At 41.1% G+C, this 26,648-nt stretch overlaps 1 protein-coding gene across 5 annotated transcripts in view; it reads right to left on the bottom strand.

The window, feature by feature from the left end:
• The window catches only part of CACNA2D3 (calcium voltage-gated channel auxiliary subunit alpha2delta 3), a 597,379-nt gene that overhangs the window by 42,886 nt on the left and 527,845 nt on the right, over positions 1-26,648 (bottom strand). For all 5 annotated transcript variants that reach the window (XM_072127891.1, XM_072127887.1, XM_072127890.1 and 2 more), the window contains 5 exons: positions 25,830-25,892; positions 11,515-11,585; positions 8,690-8,765; positions 7,077-7,129; positions 5,296-5,351 (listed from right to left, as the gene is read on the bottom strand). In XM_072127891.1, the coding sequence (XP_071983992.1) occupies positions 5,296-5,351; positions 7,077-7,129; positions 8,690-8,765; positions 11,515-11,585; positions 25,830-25,892 (319 nt within the window). The remainder of the gene's footprint in view (positions 1-5,295; positions 5,352-7,076; positions 7,130-8,689; positions 8,766-11,514; positions 11,586-25,829; positions 25,893-26,648) is intronic.

Below are 26,648 nucleotides of genomic sequence, written 5' to 3' on the forward strand. Positions count from 1 at the left end.
ATTTCCAAACTGATGTGTGTATCAAGTTGTCTCATGCGATGTTAGTGGTGGGATAGAGTTTGTTCCAGCTAGGAAATCCAATGTGTAATCCATGTTGGATTTTTTGCATACATCTAGGTGGAAGCTACCTGCCATAACCTAACTTGGTGAACATAATAAGTAGATACTAGTTGTATCTTTTAAATGGAATCTGACATGAGTCTTGAGGGCCACAAATTGCTAAGAACCTGCTACTCAAGTTAACGACAGGTTTTTACCAGTTTCCTCCTAGATCACACTTCTCAAACACCAGGCTTTTTGGCCAAATCCATCCTGCTGCCTCTTTTTATGTTGCAGACCTCAGTCTGCAGCTTGAAAATAAATGATTCTGCTTTTAGATTCAGCACCAGAAACAGCCATGGCTGGATCTGCATTGAAGCTCCTGTTCCTGTCCATGAAACCGTCCTGGAACATACAACTGACATGCAGTCCTTATACATCACCAAGGTCCCACCACAACCAGTGGTGATGGTTATGGGTTGCTTGGGTTTTGGGTGTTGAGAAAATGAAAAATATGGGCGTAGTAGACAGGTGAATTTCACATTTGTGCCAGTGGCGTAATTTGACGCTGATGGGCCCCAGTGCAAAGTCTGTGCCAGGCCCCCCCGACTAATGTATGGATCATAGTACTAGTCTTCTCGTATGGGAAAGTGAGACCTTATGGGCCCCCAAAGCCACTTGGGCCCGGTTGCGACAGCATCCTCTGCACCCCCTCAAGTTACGCCCTTGATTTGTGCATTGACACTGATGTGGCCTTCTAAGAAGATGAGTTTGAAACTCCTGTTCTAGATACTGGAATATACAATGTATATGACTTGTAAGGAGTCTAAAGTATGGAGAAGGGCACCCTGGCCTGTCCCCTGCTGACTTAAAATATGTTGTATCATCAAGTTAGGATGGAACATGATAGCATGACTCTTCTCTGTTACTCATTTGAATATAGTTCTCAAAGATATTTGTCACCATTTTGTTATAGCTTCTTGTATATAGAAGGATATTATTGTAAGCATGGATACCTGGATACCAGGTTGGTGTCGAAATGCTCCTGACAGGTTTCCTTATGAGAATAATACAGTATAGATTCTTCATCTGCTCTAGAAAATGTTCTAGAGAAGGCCTCTGCATCCTTCAACTTGAAGAAACATAAAGAAGACCCAACAAAACTGTTCAACCCAATACCATGTTGGTTCGCCCTTCTATGCCAAGTCTATGTTCATCAGAAACTATATGTACACAGTAGTCATTTAAATGGTCCAGTCAGTTTAAAAAATTTTCATAATTTTAGGTTTCAGGAAATTTGGGAATTAGCCCTAAATGCACTTGGTCCATAATTTGAGGCATCAAAGTCCACCAAGGTAATTAAGAAAGACTTATTTTTTGAGTAGGATAGCCCTTATGTTCTTCATAAATCAAAATTAATCTTCATACACTCCATGTTTACTCTATGTCAAGAAATGATGTGGCTTATTGCCCAGATTTCTTCCAGAACGCCGACTGATGGTGGACAATGTCTAAGGGCATCGAGTCACTCGTCATATCATGTTTCATATAAAAAGGTCATAAAATGTGTTTGGTTGCAATTTGTGTCCAAGACATCTCATCAGACGCTTTGGTACATTGGAAAGATAGAGAACTGTTAAAAAGAGAATGAAAAACAAGTGATAATTCAAGAGATAAAATGATGCATGGAGAACATCCAAGACCAGTTGTTTGTGATACCACGGCCAACTTCCTTGCTGTTTTAAGCTTACTCTTCACGACATGACAGGGGCCGAGTTCTGAACTTGTAACTGATTAATGTAAAGGACAATTACAAAATGTGCAAGGTTTTGAGACAAAATGCAGCCGTAAACTGACAATTTCTTAAAGGGGCTTATTAATGAACATAATGAGGCACATTTATTATCCGGCCGATATCCCGAGTGTCCGACGATCATGCACTCTGGCATGATTCACTAAGATCGTGCGCCCGATTTCCTGCATGTGTTGCTTCCACGATCAGGTCCGCCGGAGTTCACCTTGTATGTAAGTGCACGTCTTGAGACACAATTTTAAAGTTAAATCCCGTGCTCAGTTCAAATCCGTCAGATCGTCTGACGGCCTGCCTCCCAATTTCTGTTGCTTGAAAGCCAGCACGATTGCGCCAAAATCCGATTGCTTGCAACACAATCCCCTTCTAAATGCCTGTCCTAGTGGCGCGATCCCCGAAAACGTTGGAAAACCGGAACGGAAATGCGACCGCGGGACCCTTTGTAAATAAGTCCCAATGGCTTCTTAGCAGTCTAGTAATCACAGTTCCATGTATTCTGCAGTGGTTGAGCTTGGTACTGCAGCTCACACATGATGGTCTGAAACTATTGATAAATGTGTCATACTACATTTTAGTTTAGTTTCTTCTGTGCAAATTACAATTTTCATTAAAAAGAGATTGATATATTTGGCCCAGGGTCTAACAAAGACCACAACAACCATAGAAGAGTGAAGAAATCAGGCTATACCTTTTTGAGGCTGAATATATTTGATGCCGAGCTTTCGAGAATACTAGTTCTCTTCGTCAGAAAATTCACCACATTTTATACATATTAGACAGTGATCATCAAAGGATATAAAAAAACTTTAACACAACAGTTTGATAAATCCAGGGACATCTTCTTTACGACAGGATGGCAATAAACAGAATAAAAACCTGTAAGGCATGTCAAGAGAGCTCTGGCTCTTATCTGCTTGTGGCCTCCAGGGTCGGGAAGTAAGAGTTCTCCTTACGGAGACTGCCAATTAAGGCTGTCGTGTGGAGTCTTGAATGCTGGGAAAATATTCTAAGTTTTCCAGGATGGGAAAAGGCCATGTGGCCTCCAGGTCAGAGATAGGGGGTCATGAAGCTGGCATGAATGTTAAGACCACTTTGCAAGTGTATTAATTTATACTCCCATTCTTTCCTCTGTGTCTTGAAGTGTCCCATTAAAATAGTAATCTGTAAATCTTCCATAGTGTGGTCCTCTCTGGATAAATGTGTAGGCACTGGGAGATCTTTCCTTTCTTTTTTAATATCAGATCAGTGCGAGTTCATACGTTGATGGAGTCTCTGGCATGTTTCCCCAACATTAAGGCCTGTGGTTGGATGCTATTCACAAATAATAAGCTACATCAGATTAGAAGATTTTATGTACCTTCTGTGATTGAGGTACAGGTACCTGGTCACCTATGCGAATGTGCTGACACATTTTACCCCTGGGTAAAGGTAAGGTGTAATTTTCTGATGGGGATCTCAGGGCTCACCGGACAACACATTGTTTCAGGTTTGGTGGTTGCGGGAAGGAAAGGAGAGGAGGGACTGGAAATATTTCTTTAAGTCTTGTATCTTTATGCAGAATTGGTTGGAGTTCCTTGGCAATATGACGTAGGATCTACAGTTGTGGGCTGTAAGTGGCTACAAGGTACTTGGGCCTCATGTTGGGTGTCCTGACATGTGAGTAAATGGTCTCTGTTGATGGCTGCTGCTTTACTTATTTGGTTGTCAGTCACTTTTGGTTTCACTGTAGAAATTCCGACCTGAGCTCCGGGAGGCGCTTTTCCTGGCTGTCTTGTCTAAACAGATACAGTTGTAGTATATAGCCCGGCTATATATTATGGACTGTCTTGTGTGTTTGGGGTGGAAGCTTTCTCCGGTAGGCTGTTCTGTCTGTCGGTGTGTGGTATATTGTTGTGTTTAAGCGTCTGTCTATAATTTGTATTGTGGTATTTCCTTATCTGAATAGCTTTATTTTAGATTGATGGTGGGGTGAAAGTTGCTGTAACCCTCATGGAATTGAACAGGGCCTCCTTACCTGCAGTCCAGGTGATCAGAATGTCATCAATGTATCTCATGGGTTTTTCGGTGCATGTAGATAAGTAAGCACCTTCCAATTCAGTCCAGTTACAACAACTTTTATCCCATTTTCTGATGGGGTCCTCTGGACAACAGGTTGTTTCAGGTTAACACTTGCTCTCCATGCCTCACAGGGTACAAATCTACACTACTAGCAAAACAACCATAGTCATCCTGATTATATATGTTCATATAAAGCTCCTCAGCAGTATCAGAGTGAATTGCATTGTGCCAAAGGGGGGTCATTTTTGTAAGCAATTTTAGTCATTGTCTCTGAGTTTTTCTTTTCCTGGAAACACATATGAGATAAATCGGGACTGCGGTCTATAATATTAGATGTGCTCTATTTTCCTCTATCAGTGCAATTGATGGAAATTTTCTTCTAGTGTTTTTATACTCATCACATCTGTTCCACATTTCTTGCCAATGTGTACGGTAATAGTTGCTTTGCAAAATACTTGAAATGCATTGTATGGATACCTGCGTAACAACTTTGTGCAGAGATTAGTAAGAGATGATTTCTAGTTCCAAGGCCAAGGAAGCAAATTAGGAGAAATATCTTAAATTTTTTTTTATAGAAAATTGATCACAGTGATGGAAGCTTGGCCAGTAATGTCTATTGTACAGCTAAAGGCCTCAGGGACTCCGGCTCCATTGGCCATTTTGGAATAGACCACATGATTTATTTGCAATAGTCTGTATTCCTATCTTATTCAGGCGGTCCCCTACTTAAGAACACTCGACTTACATACGACCCCTAGTTACAGACGGACCTCTGGATATTGGTAATTTATTGTGCTTTAGTCCTAGGCTACAATGATCAGCTGTAACAGTTATCACTGGTGTCTGTAATGAAGCTTTAGTGTTAATCCTGACTCTTATGACAACCCAACATTTTTAAAATCCAATTGTCACAGAGCCCCAAAAAGTTCTGGCTGGAGCTACAATGATAAAATATACAGTTCCGACTTACATACAAATTCAACTTAAGAACAAACCTACAGACCCTATCTTGTATGTAACCCGGGGACTGCCTGTACTCCTCTTCCTACAAACAACCATTGGTGTGTATAGAATGGTCTTTATGCAAAATGGTCTTTACTAAATTGCTGTGTATACATCCAGTAAACCAACAGTCAGCTAACAGGGGAAAGAAGACTCTGGAAAGAACCACTCCCATGAATATACTGGACTCAAAACTACTTTATGAGTCCACTCCTTACTAGCCAAACACAAGGGTGAACAGAACTCTGGTTGTAATATGCCGACATATTTGGTTTATAATATCACTAAAAATAACATGGGCACCACCAGTATGAGCTGGCCCAATTATTTTGCACAACTATGATAAATTTGAATACTATAGGAAATTATAAAAATTAGGTTATTACCTTTGACAGAATGGCCTGAGTTCCACCAGCTGCATAGATTAAACTCCACCAGGAATCTGAAGAAGTAAGAAATGCAAGAATATACTTATACGTCTGTTCCAGCCAACTTTGACAACTTTCTACTTATATATAATACATGATTAGATAGCTGCACCTATACATAAAAATCGAAAAAACAGCAGCACAGTCCTAATCAGCGATAGTAATGGGTGCTATCCTTGACTCTCACCAGTCAGAGACTACTTTGGAGTGCTGCCGTTTTTTCTATTGGATATGCACCTATACATAGACATGGCATTATAGCAGTTGGCTGAACGCTCATTTGCCCATATTTCCACCTTCCTGATAAACAAAAAGACGAGATTTGGAGTGTTCTGATTGAAAAAAGGAAACAAAGTTGCTACCGGACACCTCTAGGGCTGATTCATATCTCTTTAGAACAAAGTAGTGGGCATGAAGACTTACATTATGTTCTATTTCACAGAGACTGAGCCACAATATGTTTAGATTATAGGTGAATTGGAAAGTATAAGTAATAAAAATCTATTCATGACATCTAATAAGGACAAACTCTACAATAAAAGTATAAAACCCTTTTTAATTTTGGGAGTTTGACTCCCGTCAATATCACTTCCTCTTAAAATTAATGGCGGCTTTAAGACTTGCTATGGAAAAAAAAACACAAATAAGTGGTGCCGAAGGGCTGCTATCGGTCAATGCTTAAAGGTTTTGTCAGGATCACAGGGTCCAGGACTAAGATGAATCCCTGATAAAAATCAATTTTTTCTACGACCATACATTAAAATTGATTCAACAGAACCTGCGTAGGGTTTTCGAAAGAGATTCCTAGAGCACATGTAGACATGTGGGTCATGGTTGTCTTAGAAACCTTCTAAAGTTAATAAGTCTACAGAAAAATATCCTTGAAGGATCAAAGATTATAGTATATACGGTTGAAAAAAGACACTTGTCCATCAAGTTCAGCCAAAAATGTTAGATTTGAGCTAAGTCTATGCAGAGGACTATCATGGTCCAGTGTTACCTACACACTAATGGAGCATTAGTACATCAGCAGCAGCTCTCGAAACTACAAGCATCCCTAATTTTCAGACAGTTCTGCAAACTCAGGCATGTCCAAAGTAGTTTGAGGTTAGGGGACTTAAAAAACCCTGAGTACACAGTGTATTGCCCTGCTCGGTTTGTGGTGGGATCAGGTGGTCTTGGATGGGTCCAGCAACAGTCTTGGGGCTGGGACATTAACGATTGGTTGGTAAACATGCATTTTTCTATTACTTTATCACTGCTATCATCAGCTTTGTACACTCAGACTAAGTATATATTTGAAGAATGTATCAAAAGCAAAAATCCTCTGTCTCGATTGTTATCTTAAAAGTATAATAAAAGACACATAAAACATTAGTTCTATTGAAAACAGTCAAATTGCATGCCGTCCGACAGCACAAAGCCAACATCTCACCAACACCTGACAGCTCGTCCTGATTCTGACATGAGCATCTAAGAAACTATTTCACAGTACATGAAATCACAAAGTAACAGAATGAATCATCTGGATGGATTGATGTATGGACGGAGGCCCACCCAGGCAGCAGACGACCATTACCCACCACAGAACTGTAACCACCATCTGTATATTTCCTTGTATCGGTCTACATTAGGAAGACTGCACTGTGTTGAGAGCACATGACCTCCACTATTTGTTAATATGGCTGATGCAATGAACCTTCTATGAGCGTGCCTCGGAATGATAAAAATAGACTTACAGGATGAGCTCTGTCATTATCCATTTTACTGCAGCAAACAAGGCGTGATAGGGCTGGAAAAGAGAACAAATGTCATGAGGAGGAGGAATCTATTTAATTTGTTCTACAGTAAAAAATACACAATTGTTTAGAGGCTGCCATGGGCCCTGGGATGTACTGCCCTCATATATCACCAAAACCCCTATGTCCACCTTCAGTTCAGTTCCCAGAAGGGCTCCTGAAAACTCATGTGTACACATATATGAAGATTTCTCTTTAGTATCTTCTCAGGGCAAAGCCAAGTTTGTTGGGTGGTTTGTGTGGTAATGGGGCTTGTGCGAAAAATACACAGCACACACCGATTCATTTTTATTTGATTTTGGTGAAGATTTTCCCATTGCAATATCTGACTTGTGAACTCGCCCTCCTGGTACTAACAGGCCCATTCTGCAGCATTACTAGGAGGGGATTTCACCAACTGATGAGGGCACCTACAAGACATTGGGGCACATTTGTCTGTACGTATGTGCATGTTTGCCTGTGGAGTGTGCAGAGCGCGTGTGCAAGATTAATCAAAAGTGGCGCACGGTCTTAATTAATCTGGTGCACCCTGCAATGCCCGGGAAGTGTGCACCAACACAATTCTGTTGAGTTGCGGTAAAAATATGGCGCACAGTCCAACTCTGCACCGATGCAGAATTTTGTGGTGCGGCGGCCGTGACACAAAACTGGCGCAAACATTTCATAAATACATGTGCAAGCAGTTTCCACATTCTGGCGCAAGCATAAATGTGCGCCATTCTGTGCATATACACATTAGGGCTAATGGCTTTCCCTTATGCTATTGTTTTTTATAACGGCATAAACAGCCTTCCACTGACTCGCCTTCAGTTTTGCTGCTACGAATCATAAAAGCTTGAGGAAATCTCTGTACATAGGGGCCATATGACCCCAATGATATTCAGATAACGAAAAACTCATACCAAACCTGCCTTGACTAGTGGATCTAATTTGTTTATTGATTGAGAAAACATTGGATTCTGCTATTTGTGCGGATACGGCTGGAACCTGTTGTGAGCCAGTGAGACCAAGCGCGCATGTGCACTCAGGAGGTAATACTGCCGGAACCTGTTGTGCGCCAGTGAGACCAAGCGCGCATGCGCACTCAGGGGGCCATCCGGCTCAGCTTTTCCCCCGGACGCTGAAGTCAGAGGTAAGGCTCGAGAGTCTCCATATTGTCGCAAACTACAATCGTGAGCTATTACCGACTTATTCTTGTGAACTAACTATATTTAATTACTCCAAAACAATATCCTGTGTCTAAGCCAGAGACATTTCCCATTGATTTAAGACGTATGCCTATTGATGCGAAACAATTTGGATAACTTATCCTGAAGGCATATATACACTAATAAACCTCATCTGGACTGGCTTTATATGTTCATTATACATGTACTTTTTAATATTTGCATTATAAATGTGCTATTAAAATATGTGCAAGGGCCTCGTGCCATTCTCATATTTCCACTGACATTTTTAAAATTAAAAAATAACTGTGTTATTGCAAACTATTATGTCATTAGCACAGTATTTTTCCGATTTCCCCTTATCCGGGACGCCATTGTTATACTTACATCGAGCAAGCTGTGGGCGCTGTCACTGCTCTCCTTATTAGTTCGGCACATGGCTTGGTAGTCATACAGGGTTATCCTAGGACAAAAAATTGTTACCAAATGTTAAAGGTTCAATTCCTTATTCTCATCCGGTAAAACTAATGACAAGTATCAATAATCTCTCATTAGAAGTTAGTAAGTACATGTTTGTCTTAGCGTTTAGGAAGCTAATGGACAGGAAGGGTGTAAGGAACGTGCAGGGCCCCTGCTAACGGACAGGAATGGCAACAGATGTTCCACACAAATTTGCATATAGAAAATTCAATGCATGTTGCGGTAACTTTGAAATCTATCGGACATTATCTGCGGATTTTACAATTTATTGCTTGCAAATTTTCAACTGCGGATCCAAAACAAATTTCTCCACTCTAACTGGCAAAGGAAAAATTCCCTTAAAAATCCAAGGCCAGATCCAACCGGTACTCTGTGTTGAATTTACATATTTTACATAGTGGGATCCATAAAAAATGAAATTAAGCTGTGCCCCCTGCTCTTTTTAATTGATAGCATCCATTTTATCAGCTGTGTTAAGCTAGTTATCTTACACTACAAATATCAACTTCACTATCTTCTTCTCCAAACTGGAAATTCAGCATTTTTTGATCAAAATAGGAGGGATATATGTTAAAGCATTGGCTGAGGAAAGGGTAACAAAAAATACTTACCCTTCTTTGGTCCCCGATGCAGCAAGTGTCAGTTTGCCAACACTTTTAGCTGCAAGTGTCAGCAACCACGGGAGAAATTGCAACAAAGTTTGGCGGTAGTTAAATTGATCTGGCGGATCATAGGGAACGACAATCCCCTCACAATGGTGACAGGGCCCTAACTGTAGTTGGTAGGGTTGAGCTGACCTGAACTTAAGATTTCTGTGTAGACCGGGGCCTTGTTTAGTACAGGAACGTGAATCAGAACACCCGCATAAAGTGAAGTAAAGCTGCCAGTGGCAGTGCCAGTGATCTGGCTCACCATGGGGAATGACGACCTCCACCCCCAATGGCAGCAATCAGCGTGCCAGCTCAATAGTACAGGTTCAAAATTGATCTGGCACATCATGGGGAATGTCAATACCCCCACAATGGCAGCATGCAGTGTTATTGGGGGTATGGCCTAGTCCAGGTTCCAGTACCAAACAAGGCCCAGGTCCAAACTTAAGAATTCCGCTCAACCCTACCAACTACACTTCTGGCCCTGCCAGGAGTGACAGTGTTCCGATGGAATCTGTACTTCTGAACCCAAGAACTAAGAGAAGCATGCTTTATTTTTTTTGTTGCTCATGGGTTTTCCAACTTTTTTGTATAGGAAGTCACAACTCACAGCAAGCGCAACCATCTCTGCCGGTTTCACTCTTTTAGCTTTAGAAATACCTGGACTGACAGATGAGATCTTAAAAAGAATAATAGGGAGTATGAGCCGACCTTACACAGTTATGTCCCTCAGCGGAATATTTCAGTACTTGGATCAGCTCTACTAAGGCGAATGTAGAGTCATGTTTACATTGTATACCGGGTTAAAGCTCCGATGTCGTGTGACAAGGGAAGAGGAAATTTGAGTAATTACCCAACTACAAAGTGTTTCCCTGCGTTTGATGTACTGTTACGTTTAGACTCTTGAGTTACTGCAGAAACATTAAACCTGTCGTCTTTGATGGAATATTTAACTGGTGACGATATGGTTATTGAAATATTAGGAATAAAAGAATATGATCGTGTAAATGGAGGGATACAGAAAAATTATTCTTTGCATATAAAAGATTAATGAAAAAGGTCACACAAAAAAAATCTGTAAACTTTTATAGAGTAAAAAAAAATAATGAACGCCATAGAAATGATATTTGCATTGAGGCTATAATTTTATATTTTACTATCACACTATTCAAAACGACCTATTGTTAAGACAGATTGGGGCACATTTACTAAGGGTCCGAATCACGTTTTTCAGTTGTGCTTCCCAAATTTTTCCGATTTGCGCTGAATTGCCCTGGCGATTTTGGCGCACGCGATCGGATTGTGGCGCATCGGCGCCGGCTTTCACGCGGCAGAAATCGGGGGGCGTGGCCGTCGGAAAACCTGACGGATTCGTAATAACCGCAGAAAAACCCAAATCAGCATCGGAGAACGTGCCGCCGGATCGCGACTGGACCGGGTAAGTAAATCTGCCCCATTGTCTTTTTTTGTGGGCAATCCAGTTTCCACAGGCATGAAGAAAATAAGCTGATGTTAGAGTGCCGTACTACTGGGACCTCCGGCAATAAGCTATATAGGAACACAACAGCAAAAATGAAATTTTTTGTAGCACCCCTACAGGAAAAAAAAAGCATTACAAGGCTTGTTCCTCCAGAATGAATATTTTTGGCTAAAGCTAGCAATACACATTAGGTTTGTGTAGCCAAAACCTTCTGATTTTCATCCAATGTGTATGCTGACCTCCTGAGTCACCTTCAATACCAGATTGTAGGCGAGATCAAAATCAAGCAGCAGTAATCTTTTTATTCTAGGTGTAATAAGCTGCTGCTAGATGTGTCTGGCAGTGGTCCTCCCCCTCTTCTCCCATTCCCAACACATTCATTCCTTGGCCAATTATGCACATGTGTGGGGGTGTCAGGTGAGATTTTGTCCTTCAAACAAGCAAGAGTTTTCTAAAGTGCACAGCCTGCTTAAGAGATGGGAATCTGGTATATAAGGCCGCTTCTACTAAATTCATCGTTCATCAATATTATATCATTTGGGGACTATTCTAAGACAGTGTTGTTGGACAGTGGACATTCATCTTATGTAGCAATACTTTACCTTTTAAATGAACCCATTGTTAACAATTTGTTCATCACGGCACCTTCGATTTCTCCAAAAAAATTTCCAGTCTGGCAAAAAAATGAGAAGTAATAATAAATTAGTACAAGTACTTGAGAGCAGCGTGAAATCCAGCTACGTAGAGCCAAGCATTACATTTTACACAAGGCGACCTCTGACATGATCCACCTAAGTGCTCCGAGCTGCCTGTTCATTCTCACTGTCTGAGCCGAGCAGAGTGATTGACAAATTACTGATGTTGTAAACTGTTCACCATCTAAGGCAGAGAAAATGGGGAATGGGAAAATGTTTGCAGAGACTGAGTTCTCTTAAGGACAGTCCGCCATGATAAAAGTCAAAGTCGGTTTCCTAAAAGTAAGTGATTTTGCAATTTGAAGGCACATATCACTTATTTTTGTCAGTTTATATAGATTCCTTATGGTATGGTCCATCAGATGATGAGTTAGGAAACATTGTCTCAAGGGGGAAGTTTAGTTGTACAGAGTAACAAGGACTTCATTTGTTGACGCATTCAATGTGAATGAGGTTCTACTGAGTTCAGAATGTTGATGGAAGTTCTTCTGAGTAGAGATAAGGGAAACCGATGTTTGTTTTTGGGGTTCGGACGCACAATCCACACATAATGCCGGATTGGCAACAAAACAGCAAATGCAGTAAATTGATGCCCCTTGCAACTAGAGTTGGCTATGGCTACGAGCATTAATTTGCCAGATTTGCTGTTCTGCCACCAATTCGGCAATATGTCTAGGTCACGTGGCCAAACCTGAACACAAATGTTGGATCCGCTCAGCACTGGATGCATGTAAATAAAAAGTTGAGTATTGTTCTGTTTGTTATTCTGAACACTTCCATCCCACTAGCCACCTTTTGTTTTGGAGTATGACCCAATCACAAGGAACACGACTGGTAACCAAATTTCTTCATTTTTCGACTCATCCTTAAATTAGTGACATCTGATGGCCCATTTCTTAAACTTTAAATGTGGATGGTTTTTATAGTTCCCTTGGGATCCATCATTGAGTCAGATGATTCTCTGCAATTATGACTGTCCATTATACTGTGATGTGTGGTAGGGTAGACCATAAATTTGGGGCACCACTGAGACTTCTGGTCGCCGTCCGATGTATAATAAAACCTACATCCCTGAACAATGACAAAACCTATCCAAAAAATTAAGATTTTAGGAAAACACAAATGTCTTTAATTTGCATCGTTTTATGTACAAATGTTCGACATTAAGATGACGGAGGAATGTTCAATATGATGAGCGGGAGACAAGGATCTCACACTGTCATCTTGCTGTCAGCATGAATTGTCTTCCTCTGATTTGATGATGAATGTTCCAAGGATGATTAACAGACCATTTTCCCTGCTGTGTTAATGTGATACATTTGATGGACCAAGACAATGGAGTTCTTGACTAGGAACAGAATTAGAACACAATGCAATGATTTTGTAATTTGGATACACCAACATTTGTACAATGAGGAACAGCAGAACATTTGGAGCAGTCAGCGTCTTAGGCAATTGGTGGTTACAAGGATTAGTCACAGATTTTTTAGAGGAATATTTGAGAGGGGCAACACCTTGTTTAAGAGGTTTTCATCTTTGGATAATCCTTTATATTCAGAAGGACCCCTACAAGAAGCCTGACATTAGCACATGACTATATTATGGTTCTATACTGTATCTAAGTGTAGGGCTAAAAATGGGAATAGATTTATGAAACAAAGTAGTGTAGTTTTATCTGCAAGTGACTTAACATCCATCAGCACCTCCACAGGTGAAAAAGAGAATTACAGTACACAAGTTTTACTAGAATAACTGTGCTGTCCGTGTAATGGGTGGACATGTCAGGTCCTCCTCTACAATGATGGAGATCAATGGTTATGGATAGGAGGTATAGCATCTTGTGCTTAATGAAGAACAGCCATGATAGGATACAAGTACCGTGGCAATTGTTCTTTCCAAGGACCTAGCCAATCTCTGTCCGCATGTTCCTTGAAATATAGAATATGAAGTGCGGTTTCATCACATGTGGAATGCACTCCACAGAAGCAGGCCACAAAATACCAAATAATGGCTACGGACCATGAGTGTTGATGGTGGTGGGCAAGCAGCAATACTGTAGATGGTGTTGGATGCATCTAGTGGCTTTTTGAGTATTATGAGGGTCTATTTCAGATGTACAGTGGAGCACATTTTGGGAAGACTTGGTACGGTTGATCAATGGAAAAGACCATTTTACAGAAATGTTGTAAAAATAAGTCTAATGTGGAGTTCCATGCTGAATCACTGAAATGTTTGACCTTATTTATACCTGGAATAGCATAGAGAGGAAAAAGCCTATGGGCTGAACTGGAGACATTTCACATTTCAAAGAGAATTATCACGTTACCACAAAATAACTTAGAACCTTTTCCAAGATATTTGGGTGTGTGTAGGCTGCAGAAGGAAAAAGGAGTCGTCTTCTTTTATGGGCCATTTATCTGTACTTGTCGACTTTGAAGATCGTGATTTACTCTAATTGAGGAACCGTCTCCAAGGAGCGTAAATCAAATCAAGGCATATGATGCAACTAATATGTGTTATTAAACATGCTGTACGGATGCGTGCAATGTCATTTAACATGAACATTAATATGGAAATCATTACGTATAATTAAGGGTTTTCTTTTAATTAATGTTTTTTTTATGTGCAACTCATTCTGTTTTCTCTTCAAATGTCAATCAGAAGAAGGTAAAAGTCATGGTGCCGTACACATCGCAACTACTGAATACAGTTTACTGAACTAAGCTAAAGGAATTGGGCGCACTTTAAGATGCGGGGACCGGAATCAAAATTTACAATGAGATCCAAACCTATCATGTAGGTGTTTCTATGTTATGCCAAAGGGGCATCTGGTTTCACTCAGGGCAAAAAAATTTGTCCCAAGGATAGTGGATATTTCTTTTTTCAACGATGCTTAGGGCTGGAGGGACCTTGCCAACGTTGTCAGAAAGTATCCGACAGGCGTGAAAGGGGGAAAGAGAAGACAAAAAAAAGCACTACCTTGTGAATATGTATTATCAAGCAGAAAATGTAGTAATAGGTAGATTGGCAGAAAATGTAGGAATAGGTAGATTGTCCCCCTTTGGGTTTTCTTCACTATGGGGGTCATTTACTTAGGGCACGATTCGCGTTTTCCCGACGTGTTACCCGAATATTTCCGATTTGCGCCGATTGTACCTGAATTGCCCCGGGATTTTGGCGCACACGATCGGATTGTGGCGCATCGCGCTGGCATGCACGCGACGGAAATCGGGGGGCGTGGCCGAACGAAAACCCGACGGATTCGGAAAAACCGCCGCATTTAAGAAAAAAAATGTGTTGCGAAAATTACACTTACCTTCACCAGGTATAGGCCGGGGAACTTCAGCCACCTGGTGGACGGCGGAGGAACTACCTTAGTGAATCCCGGCCGGACCCTAATCCACCGCAGAGAACGCACCGCTGGATCGCGAACGGACAGGGTAAGTAAATCTGCCCCTATTTCTTTTTTCAGTTAGGGTCAACTTAACGATTACGAGAATAGGGATCCTAAAACTCACCATGTGTACTAAGCCATGCTCATACATATCTACACCATTGATCTTTATGTGCCTGCCATAGAGATGTATAGCCTTCAGCTACAAAATATTTGGTTGTCCTATAAAGATGATTCCCAACTCCATTCAAATAGGCCATCTTAGGTTTCCTATTGTACGTGATTAGTGTTACATTGATCAGACACTTATTCCCTATGTCGTGCAATGAGAAGAGATTACGGCGGTCCGAGAAAAAGCATGGTCGTGTCAACAATGGAGCATCTTACAGCATAAATGTTCAGCCACGCACTTGAGGTTTCCATACATATTAGATAGAGACCATAACCATCTATTTTCCCCAAAAACAGACATACATGTGAAGAATGAATGATGAGGCCTGTTGGCTTTTATCATGCCCAATCATTTGTTTCACAAGAGATGAGCTGCCACCAGAGATGACTGATAGGGGCCTGACAAACCATCGCCATTGAGAACACAAGTGCTAGCACATTTGAGTCCAGGAGTCCAGGAGACAAGGAGGAATAGGTGACAAATGAATGAGCATTTCTAATGGGGATAATCATTAGAAAGTGTCTGATCATTGGGGGACACATTTCTGAAATAATCTTAAGAGTGGAAATTCCGTGTCCCCTATATGAATAATGCAGCGACTGAGCATATGGGCTGACACTCTATCTTAAGTCTATTTACTATAGAGTCTATAGACTGTGTAGTTGATCCAGAGCTCATCTATCTCAATCAGAGACTATTAGAATCTGGGCTCTTATACTGTTTTATCCAATAGGGGACACAGGATCCCATGGAGGTCCCTGAAGTACATAGGCAATGATAACAAACCTATAGCATAGATGCATAGGGCAATGATGGCGGCCACTCAGACCCCTCTCTGTGGGAAACCATGCAATCACCCTAGCACAGAGTTCACCAGATATGACTCAAAGAATCATTCTGCAGTCCCAGGTGATTTACAGGAAAACCTACCGCAAGGATGAAGGATTGTAAACTAAGCACCCTAATATACTGGTGTGTGCCGCATCTGTCAGGATCCATTCTACTTTTATTTTTTCATTTGATCGTTTTTAAGAAGAAAAGACTTTAAAATTATACAAATGAGCCTTAGGGGCTCCAGGTTCCATTACTTATGGATCCTGGAACTCCTTAGGCTCGTTTGCATAATTTTAAAAGCCTTTTTTTTCTTCAAAACCATGGTATAAAAAGATAAAATAAGTGTGTATCCTGCGAGAGGGGGCACACACCAGTATGTCAGTGTGCTTGCTTTACAATCCTTCATCCTGGTGGTAGATACCCTTTAAGAGATGCAACTCCCAAAGCAACACATCCTTGGCTATTTTGGACTGCGGGCAGAGTGAGAAGGTTTGGAAAGAGCTGGATTATATTTGGAGGTCCTCTTGCTTACCCCACAGTTCTGTACAGAGAGACCCTAGAGAGGAGCTACCATGAATTTGCCATTTCAATTGCATTGGGGGCATCAGGGGTCCGATACGATTTAAAGTTGTGGAGGGTCAGGAAGTAAGAGCTCTCCTTATGGTTACTTTGCCAATTAAGGCCGCCTTGTAGGCATGTGGAGACTTATAGCCATTGATGCTTCCTTAGGGCATCTGGGAAATATGCAAATATGTTTTCCGAGATTGGAAAACATCACATCATTAGGCTTCTTGAAGAACGTGGAGCATTTAGTCACTGCTTAAATTGCCATGTTGGCACTTTGTGATAAATAAGTGGGTTTTGGTTGTAGTTTGGGAACTCGATCTCTAAAAGATTCGCCATCAGTGTCATAGGGGACAAGTATTGATTCTGTAAGTATAAAACTGGTCAAGAGGTTTTTCTGTTTATTAAAAGGTCAAACAAAAAAAAAAAACACCTGGTAATATCTGTTGGAGCTGTCAGCGAATATTCCCCAGACAAGGTCTATTTCTAAGAAGTCAGTCAATGGAGTATTTTCTTGGAGACCAACTGAAGTGCTTACATCAGTCACATCAGGATTTCATAGAGGGTTACGCAGCCAGCTCTGTACGCACCCCATTCATAAGACGTAGAAGAGGTCCTTTCTAATTTGGCATCCATCATTGTGGAGCATAAATGTTTGTTTTAATCAAGGTATTTATACATATGTCTGGTGGCGCATGTTTATGTATAAATGTATTGCTCTGTGCGCCGTGCCAAACGGAAATGCCATAGTGAGCATGACAGTGAGAGGCATGAGAAGCAAAATAATATAACTCCTTCCAGAGAAATCGCCCAAAATCACTCATTTCAAGGGAAGAAAGTCTCAATATTTTTGAATGTTTTATGAAAGAGCTATTGTTTTCATCCAGGAGATCGCGTTTCTCTTAATTTTTACAGGAGGAACGCAGAAATCAAGAAGACCACCAAGTTTTGAATTGTTTATTAGTGACTGTCTGAGTTACTGCCCTTTGGCAAAAAAGAAACTTCCCAAGTCCCGCTAATAATTGGTTGGAAAACATAAATGGGGAGATTGAGTTTCCGCTCCACTGTAATGTCACAAGAACGAAGCCATGAATGAATCTCCATTGTCGCAGTCCGATGGTGATTGAACATAGGACTGAATTATCCACATAGTCCCGGTGTAATAGTGAACGCTATGTTGACATTACAGAAGAAGTTATTTTCCTCCATGTCTGACATTTCCTCTACGAGTTGAGTAAATATTTGGGATTTTGCGAGTATTCCCGCTGACATTATGATCACTTACGGGACTCGGAGACCTTGCTATATTTAGGGATATCAGCTGCTGCACAAAGTGAGGAAGGGAAAGGCTCCATATGATTAAAGAGCAAGTCCAAAACTTAAGAGCAGGATCTTAAAATTTGAACTAGTTAAATTTTACAAAAATCAGAAAAGGACTAAATCTAAGACCTTGAGTTGCCCTCTATTATATTAGCTTCCCTCCATAAAAAATCTTCTAAAGTAAAGGTAAAAGGTAAACCTAGAATGTGGTTATCTAGCAGTATAGAATACTAGTTATCCCTAGGTGATTGTCAAGTGACCGCTATTAAATTAAAAATGAAATATCATTTTTTTAGCTGAAAATTTGCTAAAAGGATAGGTTGTCAACTATAGATCTTCTGTCTCAATTTTCAGTGGGAAAATCTGCTGTGGAATAAAGCAGTTTCCTCTGATTTTTCAAATTTTTCAAATTTTCTCAATATGAAAAGTTTTATATAATATAACTAAAAAATAGCTGAAAATAGAATTGGCTATAAACATAAGTGTACTGCAGTTTTTCAGTCCAAATTTTACCCTGAAAAATCTGCTGTGTAATACAGGGGTTTCTCTAATAAAATAAGAAACATAATAAAAGACTAAAATTTTGCAGAAAATAATAATTTTCTTGGTAAAGTGATTTAGAGTGACTGCAGGTTTTCTTTCTCAATTTGCAGCTGGATAATCTGCTGCAGAATACAGTAGATGTCATGATGTGAATAAATCTCATCCATACACTGCTGAAAATTTAAATTCAGAATTTGACTCCTGGATTTGGTCATGGATTTTCTCAATTATAAAGTAAAAATTTATAATAAAATCCAATTGTTGTAGATTTTGCAATCCGCTCCTCACCCCACCTTTACGCACACTTTTAAATTCCCCGGGTTTCCCACATCTTCCCACATATTGGGGCACATTTACTAAGGGACTGTTGGACGCATTTCCGTCGGGTTTCCCATTTTTTTCCATTTTGAGCTGAATTGCCCTCGGTTTTTGGCGCATGTGATCGGATTGTGGTGCATCGGTGCCGGCTTTCATGCGACACAAATCGGGGGGTGTGGCCATCGGACAAACCGACTCATTCAGACAAACCACGGAATTTAAAAATAAAATTGTGTCGCAAGATCCGCACTCACATACATCGGGAAGAAGAAGGTGAACTCTGGCGGACCTCAGCGGGGAAGCAACACATGCAGGAAATTGGACGCACAATCTTAGTGAATCGCGGCAGCTCCGAATCCTCGTCGGACATTCCGGATCGGTGGCGTCAACGGGACAGGTAAGTAAATGTGCCCCATTGTGTCCTCCTCAAATGGAGTCAGAGTCGAAGTCATGGGGTCGGAGTTGGTAACAATTTTGGTGTAGTCGGAGTCAGAGACCAAATAGAAGGCTTAAAATACTGGAGACCCCCAGAGCATAAAACTATTAATACTGGAGATCCCCAGAGAAGACTGACATTACCCAGAGCAGACAAATACTGATACTGAATACCCCCATAGTAGACAATAATACTGAAGACCCCATAAAAGACAATACTGGAGACCCCTGGAGCATAAAACTTATAATACTGGAGACCCAAGACAAAAAAAAATCCTCTCCTTTTCTGTCTCTTCTTTTCCTCCCAGTACCACACTGCAACTTCTTCTCTCCTCCACGTGCCGCTCTGCTAAGTGTCCAACGCTGGTAGTATGCGGTGGAATCAGTGGCGCCATGAGTAGTTGGCCTGTTTGCGCAGCTTGTGCACCCCTGATCTCCATTTTAGTTAAGATGAATGCATTTTGCCCTTTATGTACATACTCAGGAGTGAAGCTCTGCTATAGGTTAAAGGAATAAGGCACTGGGAAGGAAGGTCCACATTTAACTCAAGCACTGCTAGAGTGATCAGAAAAACAGGACCGTGGAGTTGGAGTCATAGTCAATGACCATTTTGTTGGAGCTGGGAGTCAGAGTGGAAGTTTGGGAAATTTAGAACTCTGAGGTTTGGCTTACTAACTCCAGAGCCCTGATTGTGGCTTCAGCTCCCCCTCACAGGTACTTACCTCTCCCCATTTCCCTGCGCCAGGCCTTTTCTCCTCTCCTTTTGCTGTGTGGGGTACTGAAGCTAGCAGGCAGGATGACATCATCACACCTGTCAGCCTCTGCTGCAAACACTGATAATGCACAGAGCTCTCTGCATTATCACTTTATTCAACTCTACCGGCGTCGGGCATATCTCCTGCTGCCTGAGACAGAACCCGAAATTCATGACAGTCCTACCAAATTTGGGATGGTTTGGGTGGTATCCTGTACAATTCAGAATCTCCATAAATGTGGAAAAAGAGGTGCGCATTAGCTGTAAGGGTTTTTATTTGATTATTGACCTTCAAAGTGCTCTTGTTCATTGTGGAGACCCTAGAGAGAAGTATGCAAATGAGCTCTCTCCTAAAGGGAAGAATAGTTGTCTCTCTAGAGCCCCCTCAAGGACAGTAAATTAATGGGTGATTTATTTTGTACTGGATTCCATGAATAATGGTCTGACATGCTATGTGCCCTTTAAGAAGCCCTATTATAGGAGCAGTATACATTATGGTCCAGGAGACATTCTAACTCTCCATACGCAGTATACAATGTCACTGTGACGGGAGCAGGTCTCTCCTGTAAGGGGCCCCTCAGACAGGGGTCGCAGACCGTTCCATTCTAGGAACATTTCAGAATGAGTCATGTGACAAAAGTGACAACGCCGCAGTCCTAATGTTCAGTTATATTTTATGGGGATGACATCAGTCCTCTCCGAATAGAAGTGATGACAACATTACTCATCAACAAAATTATAGATCTCACCAGACTTTTTATATTTGTGCTACTTGTGTTGAGCAAATTGGTTTGCAACGTATTGTACAGGTTTCCATTAGTTTCTAGTTGAAATACTAGATCTAGAGTTTCAACATAACATCTTAATTACTTTATAATGTTTGTAAAGAGTTAAAGGTGTGAACCCCCTCTGATATGATATTGATCACCCTTTCAATATTTTGCACAGGATTTTTTAGCCTGGAGAATCCTTTTAATTTTAGAGTTCTACATATTCTTTGGACTTCTTTGTAAGCATTTCTTCTTCAGTTTCTTCGTCATTTCTCCTTAAATCCTTAAAGGGGTTGTCCACTTTCGGCAAATATTTGATATGGTTTGTGTAAGGAAAAGTTATCCATTTTTCCAATGCACTTTCTGCATCAATTCCTTATAGTTTTCTAGATCTCTACTTGCTGTCCTTCTATAGGAAGTTTCCATGTTTACTTCCAGTGGATAGAAATCTGTCCATGTGAACTGATGGACATGCAGATGCACAAGCCATTAGTATCACACAGTTCCCATTAGTCTCTGTGATAATAACGGCTCATGCACCTCCACCTCCATCACATCATATGGACAGATTTCTGTCTACTGAAAATAAAAAAGAAGCTTTCTATAGCAGGGCAGCAAGCAGAGATCTAGAAAACCGTGAGGAATTGATACAGGAGGTATATTGGAAAACCGGATAACTTTTCCTTACACAGACCATATCAAATATTTGCTGAAAGATGACAACCCCTTTAAATTTTGGGTAGAGTAGGCACGAGGCTCCCACCATACTGTGGGACTAAGGTTTTTCAAACAGCTACTCCTCGTTTTCCACCCATGCACATGCACCAGGTGACTTGGTCAAGTATCAATGTGTTATGAGTAGGGGGAAAAACACTTGGTCAAGCTCCTTTGGTGGGGACTTATCCACCGAGTGAACAAAAACATAGGCCATGTTGGAATCTATATCCACCACCTGGTGTAGGAAAATTGATACTGTATATACTCGAGTATAAGCCGACCCGAGTATAAGCCGAAACCCCTAATTTCAACACAAAAAACTGGGGAAACCTATTGACTTGAGTATAAGCCGAGGGTGGGAAATGCATTGGTTACAGCCTCCCAGTATATAGTCTGCCAGCCCCTGTAGCATGCAGCCTGCCCAGCCCCTGTAGTAGGAAAAAAACCCCCACTGTACTCATTTTTCCGACGTCCTCCATAGGTCCTCTTCTGTCTCAGACTGTCCCAGACAGAAGAGGACCTACAGGTGATGTCAGAAAGGTGAGTTTTGACTTTATTTTTTTAGTTGACTCGAGTATAAGCCGAGTTAGGGTTTTTGAGCACAAATTTTGTGTTGAAAAACTAGGCTTATACTCGAGTATATAAGGTACAAATTGTAGAATTGGTCCTGAAGAATGTGACCAAAATAGTCAGGCATGACCATCAAAACTTAAAAATGGCTGACTATAGCTTCTGGAAACCAGTAACTAGAACATTTATTGGTCACCTTACTAACTTGGGTGGAGATATCTCATCTTTTTCATAGACATTTAAGATACAGTGGCAGATTCTTTACTGTCTTTCCTGTACTTTGCTTTGCTATTACTATGTTTTTCCTGTAACCTATTAATTCTCCACAAAAAAGCTTGTAAATGTCAATTTTATTACCATGAAAAATATAATTGCTGTCAACAGAAAATTACTGCTACAAGATTAAACTTGAGATGTTCCGCTTGTAATAATGATCTAGGATTAGGTATGTGGAAAGCGAAGAGCGTGTAATTATACACCCGTAATCCCAGATGCTTTATCAACGGGCAGAAAGGAAGGCGGAAAAACATTGGCAAGAGATTAATAACTATTATCTATGGGAAGAAGATCATCACCTGCACGTCTCAGACGTGCATCGACCTTCTGGTAAACTCTACATAGAAAAGGTGCAACAATGCCCACAGAAACCAATCCGATTCTGACCTTAATTTACCACCAGGATCCAGTATTGTAAAACTACATGCTAGTGTAGTGATGGCGAACCTTTTAGAGACCGAGTGCCCAAACTTCAACCAAAACCTACTTATTTACCATCGAGTGCCAACTTGACAATTTAAACAACAAATTATTGCTCTCTGTTGTTCCACAACATTCAATCGTCAGCCCTCGAAGACACCAATACAGTTGAAAGCAGGAAGGCAAATTCAGACATCATTGTAGCTTCTCTCCGGGGTCTCTCTGTACAGGAAGAATCGTGGGTCCAGTAGTAGGACCTCCAAAAATATTCTGGCCCTGTTCCCACCTTCTTACTCCTCTTGCAGTTCAATTCAGTCAAGGATACGTCACCTTAAAAAAATGCCAAGAGCTGCATCTCAATTGTCTAGGACTACTTCAGAAAGATTTAAGTCCTGTCCAGTGAACTTTGTCCTGGGGCGACAGCCTGGGTGCCCACAGAAAGGTCCCCGAGTGCCACCTCTGGCACCCGTGCCATAGGTTCGCCATCACTGTGCTAGTGGGTTCCCCTTCGGGTAGGATGCATTTTTCCTTTAATTTTTACAACAAAGGTTTTTAAAATTATGCAAATGCCCTGAGGGTCTCTGGGGTCTTCACTAGAGCCTCTACGGATTTTGTTGTCTGTTAATTATGCACACCTCTTTATCGACATACAGCCCACTTCCATCTTCCTCTCCCCATAGAGAAACATTGATGTCACCGATTCTCACCAACTCTGGAGCATGCGCGGTTGTCCCTGAAGACAACTGTAGGTTCACTTACTTACTCAGCCTTACTGGGGAGCAGCCGGATGCACAATGCTTGCTGGTACAACCATGTATGTGTGGGAATTACTAGGAAACGGATGTCACCGGCTCTTTGGCTGGAGAGAGGGGGGAGGAGGTTGGCAGTAAGCCTACAAAGAGGGGTGCATAATTTCTTAAGCCTTTAAATATACTTTGGTGAAAGTTTTAGAGCCTAAAACAAAACCCCAGTTTTTCCCACAATCTGATTTCGGCCATTCCTTCAGCTTCTTCAAATTAATTTTCGAGATTTGGATTTCGCTGATCCCCTTTCTTTCAGAAGGTTTGAATTAAGAATTTGTTGCGCATGCGCAACCACTATTTTGTGGAGGCAACTAAAAAGCTGAGTCTATACAGTCGGATATTTTCGTTGCTCCTGTAGATTTGAATGGAAAGTGGGCGATGTGGGCTATAGGTGTCTAAGAATGTCCTATCTTATAATAGACAGTATTAGCAAACCTGCCCCTGCCCCACCTCCAGCTATACAAAAAATAGTCATTAAACACTACAAGATGATCCTCCAATACTTCTTCAGGAGATGTCTATCCTGTATATGTCAATGTTGTAAATTTTGGCTGGTGTTTTACTAGAAGTGTTTCTTTAGGAGGGTACTAACACACCGTGATCACCTTATAGGTATAGATAATCCATAATCTGCGTATATATGGTTACTCATACATGCTCAGATGGATTGGATTGGCTTAAAAATCCAAATTAAGATTTAATTTCCACTTACACAATGGCTCATATTTACTAAGGTGCTTGCACCAGTTTTCTGTCGGACTTTGTATGTTCCTCTAGGTGCAAACTGCTTGCACATGTATATAAGAAGTGTCCGCAGCACATTTGTACCGCACATGACCGTTTTGTGTCACGGCTGAACTTTTCTTCACGGGACACATAATTCTGCACTGAAGGGGGCGTTTTGGTGCTCAATCTGACCGTGCACCACATTTAACATAAAAAGTCTGACAGAAGTGTGTTGCATGCCCCATGTTAAGGGTGCACCAAAAAATGTGGTGCACTCTGTCTGGGCAGTGCAGGGGGCACCAGATTCATGAAGAATGTGCACAAGAAAACATGAATCTGGCGCCCCCTGTACTGTACACAGGAAACTGCACATAGTGCACTGTTTTTTTAGTAAATGTGGGCCAATGTATGCAACATCTCAGCACAGAAAAGAGCAGTGGTTACAAAATGGCAGCGTGCCTCTCAGGTGCACCGCGCTGTACTTGTCTTACAACTTGATGTTACTCATTAAATTCCACTTCTTGATATGATCTGATCTTGTCAAGAATCAGTAATCAGTAATCCTGTCCGCAGAATTAGGTCACGTCTACTGAGAACGCAATCTGTGTCAGTCACATCCACCTCCGGATACTGCAGGCTCGCCAGGGACTGGAGGATGTCTTATTGTCAGGACAACTTACTGTCTAATTACCAGAGCACTAAAAATCTGTCACTGGATGAAGTTCAGCAAAAAAAACAAAAACAAAAAAAGATGCTAAAATAATTGAATTAATCCCACAAGTAAATCCATAACAAAATATGCATAAAAACTGTGGTGGAAATTTATCATAAAATAATTATATAGTATATGATAAAGGCGTGAGAGCAGAACTGTTCTAGTTGCTCATGTTCTAGTTGCTAAGACACTTTTCTACCGAAGGTCGCACCAGGCAGTGGTGGAAATGCCGGTGGCGCAACCCCAGTCACATTTATCAGGAGGCTGGAGCTTTCTAATAAATCCAACAGCTGCTAGGGGAATCAGGGATTGCAGCATGGTGACTCAGTGGTTAGCACTACAGCCTTGCAGCACTGGGGTCCTGGGTTCAAGTCCCATCCAGGTCATAGTATCATAGTATCATAGTATATAAGGCTGGAAGGAGACGCAAGTCCATCAAGTCCAACCTTCAAGAATTAAATAAATGTTTTATCCCCATAACCCGTGATATTTTTTCTCTCCAGAAAGGCATCCAGGCCTCTCTTGAACATGTACATAGAGTCGGCCATAACAACCTCCTGCGGCAGAGAGGTCAACATTTGGAAAGAGTTTATATGTTCTCTCTTTGTTTACGTAGGTTTCCTATGGGACCTCCGGTTTCCTCCCACACTCCAAAACATACTGTTAGGTGGATTAGACTGTGAGCTCCATAGGGACAGGGACTGATTTGGCAAGTTCTGTGCAGCGCTGCATAATCTGTGTGCTCTATATATATGACAAATCTCCACATACAGGATATGTCTCTTTCTCTAAGAGTTTTAAAATCTATTAATCATTTGATCCATCAATCAATGTCACTTCAACACTAAATATGTAGGTTTCCCATTTAGGGGTCATTTATATAACTGATACCTGTCTGTAATCTTCAGAGACCAGGATGAAGCCATTGTTGTCGATGAGATAGCAGTTCAATACCTAAAAGAACAAAATTAGAATTATTTTACTGTAACTTTATACATACATTTAATCACAATACAGACAAGGCTTGAAAGCAGGTCAAGGATCACAAAACTACTCATTTAGCTTAAAGGGGTTGACAATATTAGATAACTCATAAATCATAGACGATTTCTTTAGCATCACAACTGGGACCTCAGAAATCAACTGTAGTCTTTGGGAAACTTTAGGGGGATTTACACGCCGGATTTATCTAGAGACACCAACCTCCGGATAAATCCTGTAGCCAGCTGCGCTGCCGGACAAGACTAAGTCCTGTCTGGTGTAGATCTTCGCTATATAGAAATTGGCGCAGGTAAGGGACGGACCTGCCTTACTCCATGGCTCAGCACTATCCCCAGGAATTGCAAATAAGTCATGGTTTATAGGCAGGGATTCAGATGTAAGAGCCATGACAAAGGCACTGTTGAGTTCGGTTCCTTCTGTCCCCTATCTTTCCTTCTTCATCCCAACTTTATTCACTGTTACCTTCTTCTATTTCCTGACTGCGTAGGCCCCACCAACCCCCTTTTTCACATTCCCAATGAACACACGAACAGGCAAGGTTGGATAATATTGGCCACAGCAGCAATTTTATTACAAACCACATTTAATATAAATTAACTATTTATAAATCCTTATAAATAACTTTATAAATAACTTTATAACATGCAATTTATACCTAGAAAGGAGGAGGTCCTTGGAGCTACTAAAAGGAGAGGGTATGCCGAACTG

Source organism: Engystomops pustulosus, chromosome 10 (genome assembly GCF_040894005.1).
Source record: "Engystomops pustulosus chromosome 10, aEngPut4.maternal, whole genome shotgun sequence".
Classification (NCBI taxonomy): domain Eukaryota; kingdom Metazoa; phylum Chordata; class Amphibia; order Anura; family Leptodactylidae; genus Engystomops; species Engystomops pustulosus.